At 47.2% G+C, this 14,538-nt stretch overlaps 1 protein-coding gene across 1 annotated transcript in view; it reads right to left on the bottom strand.

Annotated features, from left to right (window-relative positions):
* TOGARAM2 (TOG array regulator of axonemal microtubules 2) overlaps positions 1-14,538 on the bottom strand; it is a 181,111-nt gene that overhangs the window by 39,793 nt on the left and 126,780 nt on the right. The window contains exons 11-13 of the mRNA XM_082251010.1: positions 4,617-4,755; positions 1,794-1,899; positions 653-888 (exon numbers count right to left, since the gene is read on the bottom strand). Of these exons, the coding sequence (XP_082107136.1) occupies positions 653-888; positions 1,794-1,899; positions 4,617-4,755 (481 nt within the window). The remainder of the gene's footprint in view (positions 1-652; positions 889-1,793; positions 1,900-4,616; positions 4,756-14,538) is intronic.

Genomic DNA, 14,538 nt, shown 5'->3' with positions numbered 1-14,538 from the left:
TTTTATTATTTCGAATATCAGTGTGTGTCAAGTATGGAGCGTTCGGCCGCGGCCCCTCCAACTTGTGACACTTATACGTCATGTATTCGATCACAATTTCAACAAGGTTACTTACATGAGTATAAAAAGAAATAAATCTACATTGGCATACAGGCCGAGGCATATGTGGGTGCTCCCAGTAATGAGACTGATGGATCAAAGCATCCGGAGTACAGGTGCTGGATGCCAACTAACGTCCCCCAACTGTTTGTCCCGTTGTTGGGAAATCCATGTGAACAATAAAGTAAAACATTTTTTTAGATAAACTTTATATTACACATTTTTGTGTTGTATTGGTTGTAAAACGGTACCCTTTAAAATCCCAACCTATGCCCCAATGTTCGATACTCTCTCTATTCTGATTAGGGATGAGGTACCTTAGGATTTAATATATCAATCCAATGAGCTAATTTTGCTATTACATACTTGTCTTGGCAATTCCGACAGTTGTATTTCAGGCGTTGGTCTTGGTGGTGTATGGGGAGTCTCAGAGTCCAGGCAGAGGTCAGGCATGTCTCAGGAGCCCCTCTATACTAACAAAGCTGAGCCCCTGGGGAACAGAACATGGGCTTGTAATAAATAGTACAGATATTAGAGTGGAGGGGACACCCACCTGCCTCCCCCGGCGATCAGAGCGCACAGCGCCTTGGAGGGGCTCACATTCTCCACCATCATTCCCAGAGATTTGTCCGCTTCCTCCCGGATGAAATCGTTGGAGTCGCCGATCTTGTGAAGTAAAACTCGGGTGATTTCCTCCACCTCCTGGTCCATGCTTCTGCGGAGGGATCTGAAGAGATCGCCGATCATCTTGATGGCGTGACGGGAGACTTTGGAGCGCAGATTACTGACCTGCCGGTGAGGACAACACAGCCATTAAAGCAACTCTGTCACCGATATAAACAAGCAGATAAAAAACTGCAACAGGAAAGCATTGATTCCTGGCATAGGCGTGTGCACAGGGTGTGCCAGGGGTGCCTGGGCACACCCTAATCACCCCTTGTGGGGCAGATTCCCCCTGTTTAGACCCCTGATATTTCACCAAAGCTCCCTAACTGTGCTAACAAAAAAAAATAAAATTGTAAAAAAGAATAAAAAATAACAATAGAACTATAGACACCGATCTCTACCCTACTGACACCATCAGTATATACACATGGATACGTGCTTGGGCTTTGGGGTGCACACCCTAATGCAATAGGCTGCGCACACCTATAGTTCCTGGCCTGCTCAGATCTTGGCTTTCTTGCACACTTACAGCCTGCAGCAAAACCTTCGCATTCAACACTTCCGGGTGTGTCCGATGTCTGCACTCCCAGCCGCATGCTGTGGTTTCTTCCTCTGACTTTCTACGTCACTACTGTGCCCTGTAGCCCTGGTCCACACTGAATGCGGCTTTGAAATTGTGCAACTTCACTTGAAATCGCACAATTGCACAATGGCAGGGGGAGGAGCCGTTATATTTGTGCACGACTGAAGGGGGAGGAGCCAGTACACCTGTGCAAGACTGAAGGGGGAGGAGCCGCTACACCTGTGCAAGACTGAAAGGGAGGACTTAAAATGTTGACCCCTCAGGTGAAATAAAGAAAGCCACTCCCCCTACTGGGGACCCAGACAGCAATAAATACCTGACAGAGGCTCTGACTCTTCCCTTCTCTAGCTAAAGCAAAATCTAACTTTGGGCTTTACATATATATATATGGAGATTGATGATAAACTCTGTGTGCTGATTGGTCAGACAGGACAGGTGCACTTACCTCTCTGGTGACAGCCATAGAGACATCATGGATTCTGGAGCAGAGAACCTCGGGGTGCCAGGAGGTCAGGCAGCGCACACTGAGGAGCCCCTTCTCCTTCTGTTCCCTGCAAGATCACAATTCACATATCATTATATGTACAATCAGGATTGGTCCGATATCTTCCAGGGGAAGAAGCTGTCAGCCAATCAAATCCAACAGATCTCACTTTTACAGCAAAGAAGTTGAGTGCACGTGCTCAGCGTCATATCCAGAGGTTGTCTTTGGGAAATAGACGTATGAGTGCTGCCAGCATTGCTGCAGAGGTTGAAGGGGTGGGGGAGGGGTCAGCCTGTCAGTGCTCAGACCATACGCCACACACTGCATCAAATTGGTCTGCATGGCTGTCATTCCAGAAGGAAGCCTCTTCTAAAGATGATGGACAAGAAAGCCTGCAAACTGAAGACAAGCAGACTAATGCCCCGTACACACGTGCAGATTGTAGGCTTGTTAGTATGATGCTTCCGACAGCCGACAGCGCACTTTCGGCCGAAAAGAATCTGTCGTGCAAGCATTAAATTTTTGTATGCCGACACCAGAGTGGCCGATTGTTCGCCAGTCAGTACAGAATTCGGCCGACAGACAGCAGATTTGCAAGACTGGGCATGCTCAGAAAAGAAAAAACACAGGGAAAGTTAACCATCACATGACATCACTTCTGCAGTCGGCGGACAAAATTCTTGTGCAGTCTTTTGCACTTTTCAACAGACACGACAGCCCGGGGACAAAAGACGGCCGATCGTTCGGCCGACGATCTGCATGTGTGTACGAGGCATAAGGACATGGATTACTGGAACCATCTCCTGTGCTCTGATGAGACCAAGATAAACTTATTTGGTGTCAGATGGTGTCAGGCGTGTGTGGGGGCAACCAGGTGAGGAGTACAAAGACAAGTGTGTCTTCCTACAGTCAGGCATGGTGGTGGGAGTGTCATGGTCTGGGGCTGCATGAGTGCTGCCGGCACTGGGGGGGCTACAGTTCATTGAGGGAACCATGAATGCCAACATGTACTGTGACATACTGAAGCAGAGCATGATCCCCTCCCTTCAGAGACTGGGGGGCAGGGCAGTATTCCAACATAACGACCCCAAACACCTCCAAGATGACCACTGCCTTGCTAAAGAAGCTGAGGGTAAAGGTGATGGACTGGCCAAGCATGTCTCCAGACCTAAACCCTATTGAGCATCTGTGGGACATCCTCAAACAGAAGGTGGAGGAGGGGAAGGTCTCTAACATCCACCAGCTCTGTGATGTCATCATGGAGGAGGGGAAGAGGACTCCAGTGGCAACCTGTGAAGCTCTGGTGAACTCCATGCCCAAGAGGGTTAAGGCAGTGCTGGATAAGAATGGTGGCCACACAAAATATTCACACTTTGGGCCCAATTTGGACATTGTCACTTAGGGGTGTACTGACTTTTGTTGCCAGCGGTTTAGACATTAATGGCTGTGTGTTGAGTTATTTTGAGGGGACAGTAAATTTACACTGTTATACAAGCTGTACACTCACTACTTTACATTGTAGCAAAGTCTCATTTCTTCACATGAAAAGATAGAATAAAATATTTACAAAAAATGTAAGGGGTGTACTTACTTTTGTGAGATACTGTATATAATGATACTTCCATCCCTTATATATTGGTTCTTCTATTCTGTATCATATATTATTACTTCTATCACAATATTTATTGTTACTTCCATTCCATGTCATTATCAGCTGATAATTATGATTACATTATAATTGTATTATTTTATAATATTTAAAAAAAATATATTTTTATTATATATTTTATTTTTATTATTTTATTTATTTATTATTATTATTATATATTTTATTTTTATTATTATTATTATTTTTATTATTGTTATTTTATTATTATTATTTTATTATTATCATCATTTATTATTTATTTATTTATTTATTTTTTATTATATTATATATTTTATTATATTTTGTTTTTATTATATATTTCCCTAAATATTTTTATTTTATATATTTATAATAATTGTGATCTATGAAATGCAGGAATTGGTATCGGTCTCTTGCAGTATATTATACTCGGGATTTACCGATATTATCAGCGAGTAGCGATACTTTGCGGTGCGATTTGCATCCATACAAAATGAATGGGTGCAAATTGCACTGCAAAGAATCCCATGCGATTTCCCCCCCGTTCCTGTGTAAACTCAGGCTTGTCAGTGATTTCAGTCTGGGTTCACACGGCAGCGGTGCCGGAATCCCCGCATTCCGTGTTTAAATTGCATGCAATTATTTGCAATGTGATTTGCGCTCATTCATTTTGTATGGACGCAAACCGCACTGCAAAGTATCAGTTTCAATATCAGAAGCATACTTGGTATCAATGTATCCCTACTCTGTACAGCAGAGCACAGAGATGGGGGTGCAAATCCAGCGCATGGTACCAATCAGGGGTGCTGCAGCACACGGGGCATGGTGACTGCAGGAGAGAGCAGAGTGATGAGCTCATCATGGTGTGCTTCTCCTTTACTGTCCAACCACCAGCTGGGGGTGGGGAGGTGACCTACTTATGCTTCTTACTGCAGTAAAGAAAAGTCAGGTCACCGGAGTGGGTTGTGCTGTGTGACAGAGCAGTGTAAATCTCAGGACTGGATGGACAGGGATTCAGCTCTCCTCTATGTATTCCCTCCATGTGTTTAGTAGTTTGCCTGGCGTTCAGCTTTGACCAATGTAGAGTCAGAGAGCTCTGTGCATGGGGTTAATGGCGGTCAGTTCCCAGTAATAACACAAAGCGAAACGCGTCTTACCAGTCCTTGTGGTTCAGCCACTTCAGAGCCTCGATCATTCCTTGTTCCGGATGGGACATTGGACCGGAGCTGGGCCCGCTCTTCTCAGAGTCCGTATCCCACTCTGACAGGTCCAATAAGGAGGCCGGCAGGGAAAACGCTGCAACAGAAAAAAACAGAAGTCAACCTTTATAATGACACAATGTCACTGACGCGTTCAGTGCAATCATCTCTCTGAAGTGCTGATTGGCCCCCAGGGGGCGCATGCCGCGGCACCATGCACTATGCCATGCACTAAGGGTTAGGGACTGCTTTTCCATGATTCTTGTATGCAGGGAAGCCCACTGAAATAGACAGGAGCACAGGGTGTGCCTGGTGTGCCTGGGCACCCCCTAATCACCCTGTATAGCACAGATTCCCCCGATATAGACCACTGAAATGTCACCAAACCCACTAAAGGAGCTTCTAAATAAATTGTAAAAAAACATTTAAAAAACAAAATTATAAAAAATAAAATAATAAAACAAAAACGACAGACACCGCCCACTGCTCTACTGACACCGCCCACTGCTCTACTGACACCGCCCACTGCTCTACTTACACCGTCCTCTGCTCTACTGACACCGCCCACTGCTCTACTGACACCGCCCACTGCTCTACTGACACCGTCCACTGCCCTACTGACACCTTCCACTGCTCTACTGACACCGTCCACTGCTCTACTGACACCTTCCACTGCTCTACTGACACCATCCACTGCTCTACTGACACCATCCACTGCTCTACTGACACCGTCCACTGCTCTACTGACACCGTCCACTGCTCTACTGACACCGCCCACTGCTCTACTGACACCGTCCACTGCTCTACTGACACCATCCACTGCTCTACTGACACCGTCCACTGCTCTACTGAAACCGTCCACTGCCCTACTGACACCGTCCACTGCCCTACTGACACCGTCCACTGCTCTACTGATACCGTCCACTGCTCTACTGACACCATCCACTGCTCTACTGACACCGTCCACTGCCCTACTGATACCGTCCACTGCTCTACTGACACCGTCTACTGCTCTACTGACACCGTCCACTGCTCTACTGACACCGTCCACTGCCCTACTGATACCGTCCACTGCTCTACTGACACCGTCCACTGCTCTACTGACACCTTCCACTGCTCTACTGACACCGTCCACTGCCCTACTGATACCGTCCACTGCTCTACTGACACCATCCACTGCTCTACTGACACCATCCACTGCCCTACTGACACTGCCCACTGCCCTACTGACACCATCCACTGCCCTACTGACACCGTCCACTGCTCTACTGACACCGTCCACTGCCCTACTGACACCATCCACTGCTCTACTGACACCGTCCACTGCTCTACTGACACCATCCACTGCTCTACTGACACCGTCCACTGCTCTACTGACACCATCCACTGCTCTACTGACACCGTCCTCTGCCCTACTGACACTGCCCACTGCCCTACTGACACCATCCACTGCTCTACTGACACCTTCCACTGCCCTACTGACAACGTCCACTGCTCTACTGACACCATCCACTGCCCTACTGACACCGTCTACTGCCCTACTGACACCATCCACTGCCCTACTGACACCGTCCACTGCTCTACTGACACCGTCCACTGCTCTACTGACACCGTCCACTGCTCTACTGACACCATCCACTGCTCTACTGACACCGTCCACTGCTCTACTGACACCATCCACTGCTCTACTGACACCGTCCTCTGCCCTACTGACACTGCCCACTGCCCTACTGACACCGTCCACTGCTCTACTGACACCTTCCACTGCCCTACTGACAACGTCCACTGCTCTACTGACACCGTCCACTGCCCTACTGACACCGTCTACTGCCCTACTGACACCATCCACTGCCCTACTGACACCGTCCACTGCTCTACTGACACCGTCCACTGCTCTACTGACACCTTCCACTGCTCTACTGACACCCTCCACTGCCCTACTGACACCTTCCACTGCCCTACTGACACCGTCCACTGCTCTACTGACACCGTCCACTGCCCTACTGACACCGTCCACTGCCCTACTGACACTGTCCACTGCTCTACTGACACCATCCACTGCCCTACTGACACCATCCACTGCCCTACTGACACCGTCCACTGCTCTACTGACACCGTCCACTGCCCTACTGACACCATCCACTGCTCTACTGACACCATCCACTGCTCTACTGACACCTTCCACTGCCCTACTGACACCATCCACTGCTCTACTGACACCATCCACTCCTCTACTGACACCTTCCACTGCCCTACTGACACCATCCACTGCTCTACTGACACCTTCCACTGCCCTACTGACACCGTCCACTGCTCTACTGACACCGTCCACTGCCCTACTGACACCTTCCACTGCCCTACTGACACCTTCCACTGCCCTACTGACACCGTCCACTGCTCTACTGACACCGTCCACTGCCCTACTGACACCATCCACTGCTCTACTGACACCATCCACTGCTCTACTGACACCATCCACTGCCCTACTGACACCGTCCACTGCTCTACTGACACCATCCACTGCTCTACTGACACCTTCCACTGCCCTACTGACACCATCCACTGCTCTACTGACACCTTCCACTGCCCTACTGACACCGTCCACTGCTCTACTGACACCGTCCACTGCCCTACTGACACCTTCCACTGCCCTACTGACACCTTCCACTGCTCTACTGACACCGTCAGTATATACAGTATACAAATGCACACACGTGTGTTTGAGCTTAGGGGTGACACCATAATGTAATAGGCTGTGCACACCTATGATAGGCTGCCCTACATGCAACGCTCAGGAACTCGCAGAAAATTAACGGAATGGCACGCAGCGCACTGTCGCCCCTATAGATGAGAACCTATCCTCCTCTGAAAAGTGATCCACAGTGGATCACCTTTCAGAAGCATTCAATTGGCATCTGGGAGGTGTTATGTGGCCTCCTGTGTTAACCCCTGAAAGTCTGCCATAACCTGACGCAGCCCCGTGCATTACACACTATTGCAGAACGGTTGTGGCGCGGTCCCATGTATTTTAATTGGTTGCCTTTTGTCACAGTTCCCCCTGACCGATGTGACAGGGGGTATGATGTTTGTTGGTGCCTGGCATTGTTCCAGCACTCAGCCCCTAGGGGGCAGTAAAACTGAAATTACTACGCTATAGGTACTTTAGGGGGGCGGTAAGGCGAGGCTCACACCTGGTGGACTCGTGTTCCCGCTTGCGTTTCTCTGCACGTTTTTTAAGCGTTTCCGCTTGTTGCGCATTCACGTGATTGGGCTTTCCTCCTTGTGACAAACGTCTCAAAGAAACTCACAAAAAACATTTTTTGGAGGGGAGCGTGGTGCGTATTTTCCCTGCCCGCTTTGGTGCGTTTGTCACACAAACAATGGCTGCTCCTTGTACTTGGGGTGTCTTTAATAATTATTGGCTCAGCAAGCGTGACACAGGAATGCAATGCGTTTCCGAAACGCGTAGGAAATCACGAGTTTTCTGCGTTCTTTGTTCTGGAAAGGCGGGGTGTGACTGAAGCCTTAGCACCAACCAATGGGGCTCTGGTATTTACCTGCAGGCAGAGGGCACTGCGGTCCCATTCATCCCCACCCCCGGCTACACATGGGCAATTCATTTTGGGCCAAATATAAATTCGGACAAATTTTTGGTTATTCTGAGATTCGGACGTATCCAACTCTCAGAATAAAATAGTAACGAATTTAGCTGAAATCAGTTTAATTTCCATTCATTGATTTCTGTCTAACTAATTCTACATTTTCAGACCGAATTGAATTCTGAATGAAGAAGATCTGGATGATGGCCGCCTGCGTCCTTAACCACTTACCTACCAGCCGCTGCATATATACAGTGGCCGGTTCCCACGAATCACCGTACCTGCGCGGGGGTTGGTGGAAGCACTCCTGTGGGGGCGTGCCTGCACCACTCGCCAGAGTGGAAGCCGATCCACGGGAACCGGCGGCCGCGATTGCCCCCCGTAGAGAGAGAATGGCGGTCTGCTGTTGTTCTCTCTGGAATGATCCTTCTATTTAAGCCCCGTACACACGTACTGATCGTCGGCCGAACGATCGGCCGTCTTTTGTCCGGTGCTGTCGTGTCGGTTGAAAACTGCAAAAGACTGCACACGAATTTTGTCGGCCAACAACAGCCGACTGCAGAAGTGATGTCATGCAGGGCCGGTACAAGGGGTGGGCGGAAGGGACGGGTGCCCTGGGCGGTACCATTTGCTAGAGGAGGGGGGGCGCAGGTGAAGTGCCCGCAGAATACACTGTTTGTGTATGACTGTACACTACATCATCCGCTACTAGGCTGCAATGATGTGCCAAGTGCGCCCCTGCACTCGGCACAAGCCTAGAACAGCAGAGCCAGAGTCCTTCCCTTCTCGGTCAGAAGAGACACTCCCCCTGACACAGACGCCGGCTTGGCGTGACGTCACTGAGATGCCGGCGCCGGCGGGATGGGAGAGGACTCAGAGGAGCAGAGTGTACTACCCAGGGCTGCCGGAGGAGCGCGAAGAGGAACTGAGTTCGTATGGCATAAGTAAGCAATACCTCTTTGGATTGGATGGGGAGGAGGAGAGAGGCTGTGGGGAGGTTAATTGCCAATGATATTTATAATATGCAGCATGAGGGGGTAATGTATTTCCACTGGTCACTGATGCATTAGTGACCGACCAATGGCTGTTAATTAACCCCTATTTGCTGCATTAGTGGAACCAGTGTTAGTGTTAACACTGACACTGGTGCCACTAATGCAGCACATAGGGGTTAACTAACAGCCATTGGTCGGTCACTAATGCATCAGTGACCAGTGGCAGTACATTACCCCCTCATGCTGCATATTATAAATATCATTGGCAATTAACCACTTGCTGACCCGTCGAGGTATATGTACTGTGATGGGGCGTACGTCCCTTCCTATTTCAGGGTTTCTGGCGCATGCTCCCACCCACCTACTCCCCTGTGATTTGACACAGAAAGACTGTCAGCAGATGTCAGCCAATGATTCATGGCTGAGACCTGCTGATCGGCTGTGTCCAATCACAGCCCAGAGCTCTGTGTTCACAATACAGGGCTCTTTACAGAGGGAATGATTGCTTTTTTTTTTTTCTTTTCCCTGCAAAGCAGAGAAAATAAAGAAATCGATCTGTAGTAAAAAGCAGCACACATTACACATAGTTAGGCACACAATTAACCCCTTGATTGCCCCTAGATGTTAACCCCTTCTTAGCCGGTGTCATTAGTACAGTGACAGTGTATAGTATTATCACTGATCACTGTATTAGTGTCACTGGTAATGTGGCAGTTAGTCAGTTCCCACAAAGTGTCAGTGTCACGATCACAGTCCCACTCTTAGGCCCCCTTTCACACAAACTATCCAATCCAATCTGCCTGTCAGTTTTTCAGGCGGATCGGATCCTCCATGCATCCCAATGGGGGAGCGGATGTCAGGGGAGACCTCTCCGCTGCTATCCGCTTCCGATCCTATCCGTGAAATCTGGACGGATGGAAACCCTACTTTCCATCCTTCCAGCAGATTGGATCGGATGAGAATGGACAGGCGGAGACGGAGCTGTCATCCGCCTGCTCAGCGGGGATCTGCGGATCGTCCCCCACTGAGCAGAACGGACTCTGACGGTGGATGCGGACCGTGTGAAAGGACCCTAAGTTGCTGATCACCACCATTTCTAGTATATATAAAAAATTCCATCATATATCTTGTTTGTAGGCATTTTAGCTTTTTTTTTTTTTTTTTCAAATTTGTTTTTTTATTTTTTTATTCGCATAAAAGCTAACACAATCTAGTGGTGTGCAAATACCCCCAAAAGAAAGCTTTTTTTTTTTTTGTGTAAAAAAATACATACATTTTGTTTGGGTACAGCATTGCATGATGGGGGTAAAATCCTCTAGAGCTCAAGTGGTTAATTAACCTCACAGAGAGTTAACCACTGCAGCCAGTTCACATGGGGATTGCAGACACTGCCATTAATGCTGGGGGTTATTAAATAAGCTGGCACCATTGCTGGGGATCATTGTTGCAGAAACTGATGCGAATGCTGTGGATTATTATTGCGTAAATTGGCTGCTGTTTAAAGTATTTTCTTGTTTTGAAATTTTTGAAATACACTGAATCTTTCTTTACATCTGAGGGGGGGGGGGGGGGGGGGCGCAGTTTGCCATATTCGCCCTGGGCACCAAATGACCTTGTCCCGGCACTGATGTCATGTGATGGATAACTTTCCATGTCTTTTTTCTTTTCTGAGCATGCCCAGTCTTGCTAATCGGCTGTCTGTCGGCCGAATTCTGTATTGACTGGCGAACAATCGGCCGTTCTGGTGTTGGCCAACAAAAATTTTAATGCTTGCACGACAGATTCTGTTCAGCCGAAAATGCGCTGTCGGCTGTTGGAAGCATCATACTAACAAGCCTACAATCGGCTGATCGGTTAACGGCCGAATCTTTACGGCCGACAATTGGTACGTGTGTACGGGCCTATAGGAACTCAGGTCTCTGTGTTGATATCACAAGCCCATCCCCCACACAGTTATAAAGCTCACACTTAACCCTCTGATCGCCCCTAGGTTAACCTCTGCCCTGCCAGTATCATTAGTACAGTGACAGTGCATATTTTTAGCACTGATTACTGTAGTAATGTCACTGGTCCCCCCAAAAAAGTATCAAAAATGTCAGTTAGGGGTCCGATCTGTCCGCCGCAATGTCACAGTACCGCAAAAAATCGCAGATCGCCGCCATTACTAGTAAAAAAAAATACAAAATAATAATAAAAATGACAAATCTTTCCCCATTTTGTAGACGTGATAACTTTTGCGCAAACCAATCAATATACATTTATTGGGATTTTTTTTTTACTATAAATATGTGGCAGAAAACAAATTGGCCTAAAATTATGAAAAAATTTGATTTTTATTTTTTATTTTTTTGGGAATGTAATATAGCAGAATGTGAAAAATTTTGTTTTTCAGCATTGTCGCTCTTTTTTTATTAATATCGCAAAAAATAAAAATCGCAGAGGTGATGAAATACCACCAAAAGAAAGCTCTGTTTGTGGGGAAAAAAGGACGTCAATATTATTTAGGTACAGCGTCGCACGACCGCGCGAGTAATGAGCGAGCTCCTCCCCCCTGAATCATATCAGGCCACATCTCCTCAATATGGGCGGTGCTTTGGGGCAGAGGCCCCCCGAAAGCACCTTGTCTCCATGTTGATGGGGCCAAGGGCCTCTTCCCCACAACCCTGGCCTGGTGGTTGTGGGGGTGAGGGGTGACTTATCAGAATATAGAAGTCCACTTTAAAAAGGGGGTCCCCAGATCTCGCCCCCCCCCCCATGTAAGTGAGTATGGGGTAAATAGAACCCCTTCTCATTCACCAGGATAATTCCTTTATTATAAAACAAAATAAATAAATGCCCCCCGAAATAATTCCAGCGTCAGTCACGATTCCCACCTACCGCCTACCCCCCCAAAAAATAAATAAATATGCATCCAACGAATGAGGGGGGAACTTCACTCCCCAGATCAGCATTGATTATTTTTATTCCTCATGCTGCTAACATTAGAATATGGAGAGGAAAGGAGATCAGATTTATTGTTTTCAATGTTTGTTTTACAATTCTTCAGGTACTTCCTGGTTTCCTGCCTAGGCAAGTGATGTCATACATCCCAGGAGTCTTCAGGAGGGGAGGAGGGGTTTTCTCAGCTAAGCACACCCTCCTGCATGCATGCCTGAGCTAAGGGCAGGAAGTAAATGCTATATGAATCATTTTCCCTTATTCAAAATGGCCACGGCCAGAAATGCTAGGAGGTGTTTTTCAAAGAGATTTCTCACCAAAATAAAGCATGGAGACATGGATGGATGGATGGAGACATGGATGGAGACATGGATGGATGGATTGGTGGATAGATTGAGACATGGATGGATGGATGGAGACATGGATGGATGGATGGAGACATGGGTGGATGGATGGATAGATGGACGGAGACATGGATGGATGGATAGATGGATGGATGGAGACGTGGATGGATGGATAGATGGATGGATGGAGACGTGGATGGATGGACGGAGACATGGATGGATGGACAGAGACATGGATGGATGGACGGAGACATGGATGGATAAAGACGTGGATGGATGGATGGATGGATGGATGGATGGAGACATGGATGGATGGATGGATGGAGACATGGTTGGATGGAGACATGAATGGAGACATGGGTGGATGGATGGATGGAGATGTGGATGGATGGATGGAGACATGGATGGATGGAGACGTGGATGGATGGATGGAGACATGGATGGATGGACGGAGACATGGATGGATAAAGACGTGGATGGATGGAGACATAGATGGATGGAGACGTGGATGGATGGATGGAGACATGGATGGATGGAGACATAGATGGATGGAGACATAGATGGATGGAGACGTGGATGGATGGATGGAGACATGGATGGATGGAGACATAGATGGATGGAGACATAGATGGATGGAGACATGGATGGATGGATAGAGACATGAATGGATGAATGGAGACATGGATGGATGGATGAATGGAGACATGGATGGATGGAGACATGGATGGATGGATAGAGACATGAATGGATGAATGGAGACATGGATGGATGGATAGAGACATGAATGGATGAATGGAGACATGGATGGATGGATGGATGGATGGAGACATGGATGGATGGAGACGTGTATGTATGTATGGATGGATGGATGGAGACATGGATGGATGGAGACGTGGATGGATGGAGACATGGATGGATGGAGACATAGATGGATGGAGACATAGATGGATGGAGACGTGGATGGATGGATGGAGACATGGATGGATGGAGACATAGATGGATGGAGACATAGATGGATGGAGACATGGATGGATGGATAGAGACATGAATGGATGAATGGAGACATGGATGGATGGATGAATGGAGACATGGATGGATGGAGACATGGATGGATGGATAGAGACATGAATGGATGAATGGAGACATGGATGGATGGATAGAGACATGAATGGATGAATGGAGACATGGATGGATGGATGGATGGATGGATGGAGACATGGATGGATGGAGACGTGTATGTATGTATGGATGGATGGATGGAGACATGGATGGATGGAGACGTGGATGGATGGAGACATGGATGGATGGAGACGTGGATGGATGGAGACATGGATGGATGGAGACGTGTATGTATGTATGGATGGATGGATGGAGGAGTTTGCTTTTAATATTAAAAATGAAATAAAGTGTTTTTAGTTTTTGCTGCTCAGATGCAGTGAAGATCCACTTTTTAATAACTAAGGGATAGGTGGGGGCACCTGATGACATCATTGGGTGTCCACGCCCCCCCTTGTGACATCATCAACCGGGACAAGGGGAAGTCCGCTGACAGCTGACGCTCCTTAACCACTTCTGGACTGGAAGGTTTTCCCCCTTAATGACTGCGTTATTTTAACTGACAATTGCGCGGTCGTGCGACGCTGTACCCAAATACAATTGATGTCTTTTATTTGCTACAAACAGAGATTTATTTTGGTGGTATTTCATCTCCTCTGCAATTTTTATTTTTTGCGCTATAAACAAAAAAAGAGCGACAATTCTGAAAAAAAAAAAAGCACAATATTTTTCACTTTCTGCTATAAAACATTCCCAATAAAAAAATGTAAAAATCAAATATTTTCATCAATTTGTTTTCTGTTACATATTTTTGGTAATAAAAATCCCAATAAGCGTATTTTGATTGGTTTGCGCAAAAGTTATCGCAGCTACTAACTACGGAAAAGATTTCTGTCATTTTTATTGTTTTTTCTTACTAGTAATGGCGGCGATCTGCGATTTTTAGCAG

This window comes from Pelophylax lessonae (assembly GCF_965119305.1).
Source record: "Pelophylax lessonae genome assembly, chromosome: 3".
Classification (NCBI taxonomy): domain Eukaryota; kingdom Metazoa; phylum Chordata; class Amphibia; order Anura; family Ranidae; genus Pelophylax; species Pelophylax lessonae.
The sequence above is the reverse complement of the archived record's forward strand: the minus strand, read 5'-3'. Positions and strand labels throughout refer to the sequence as shown.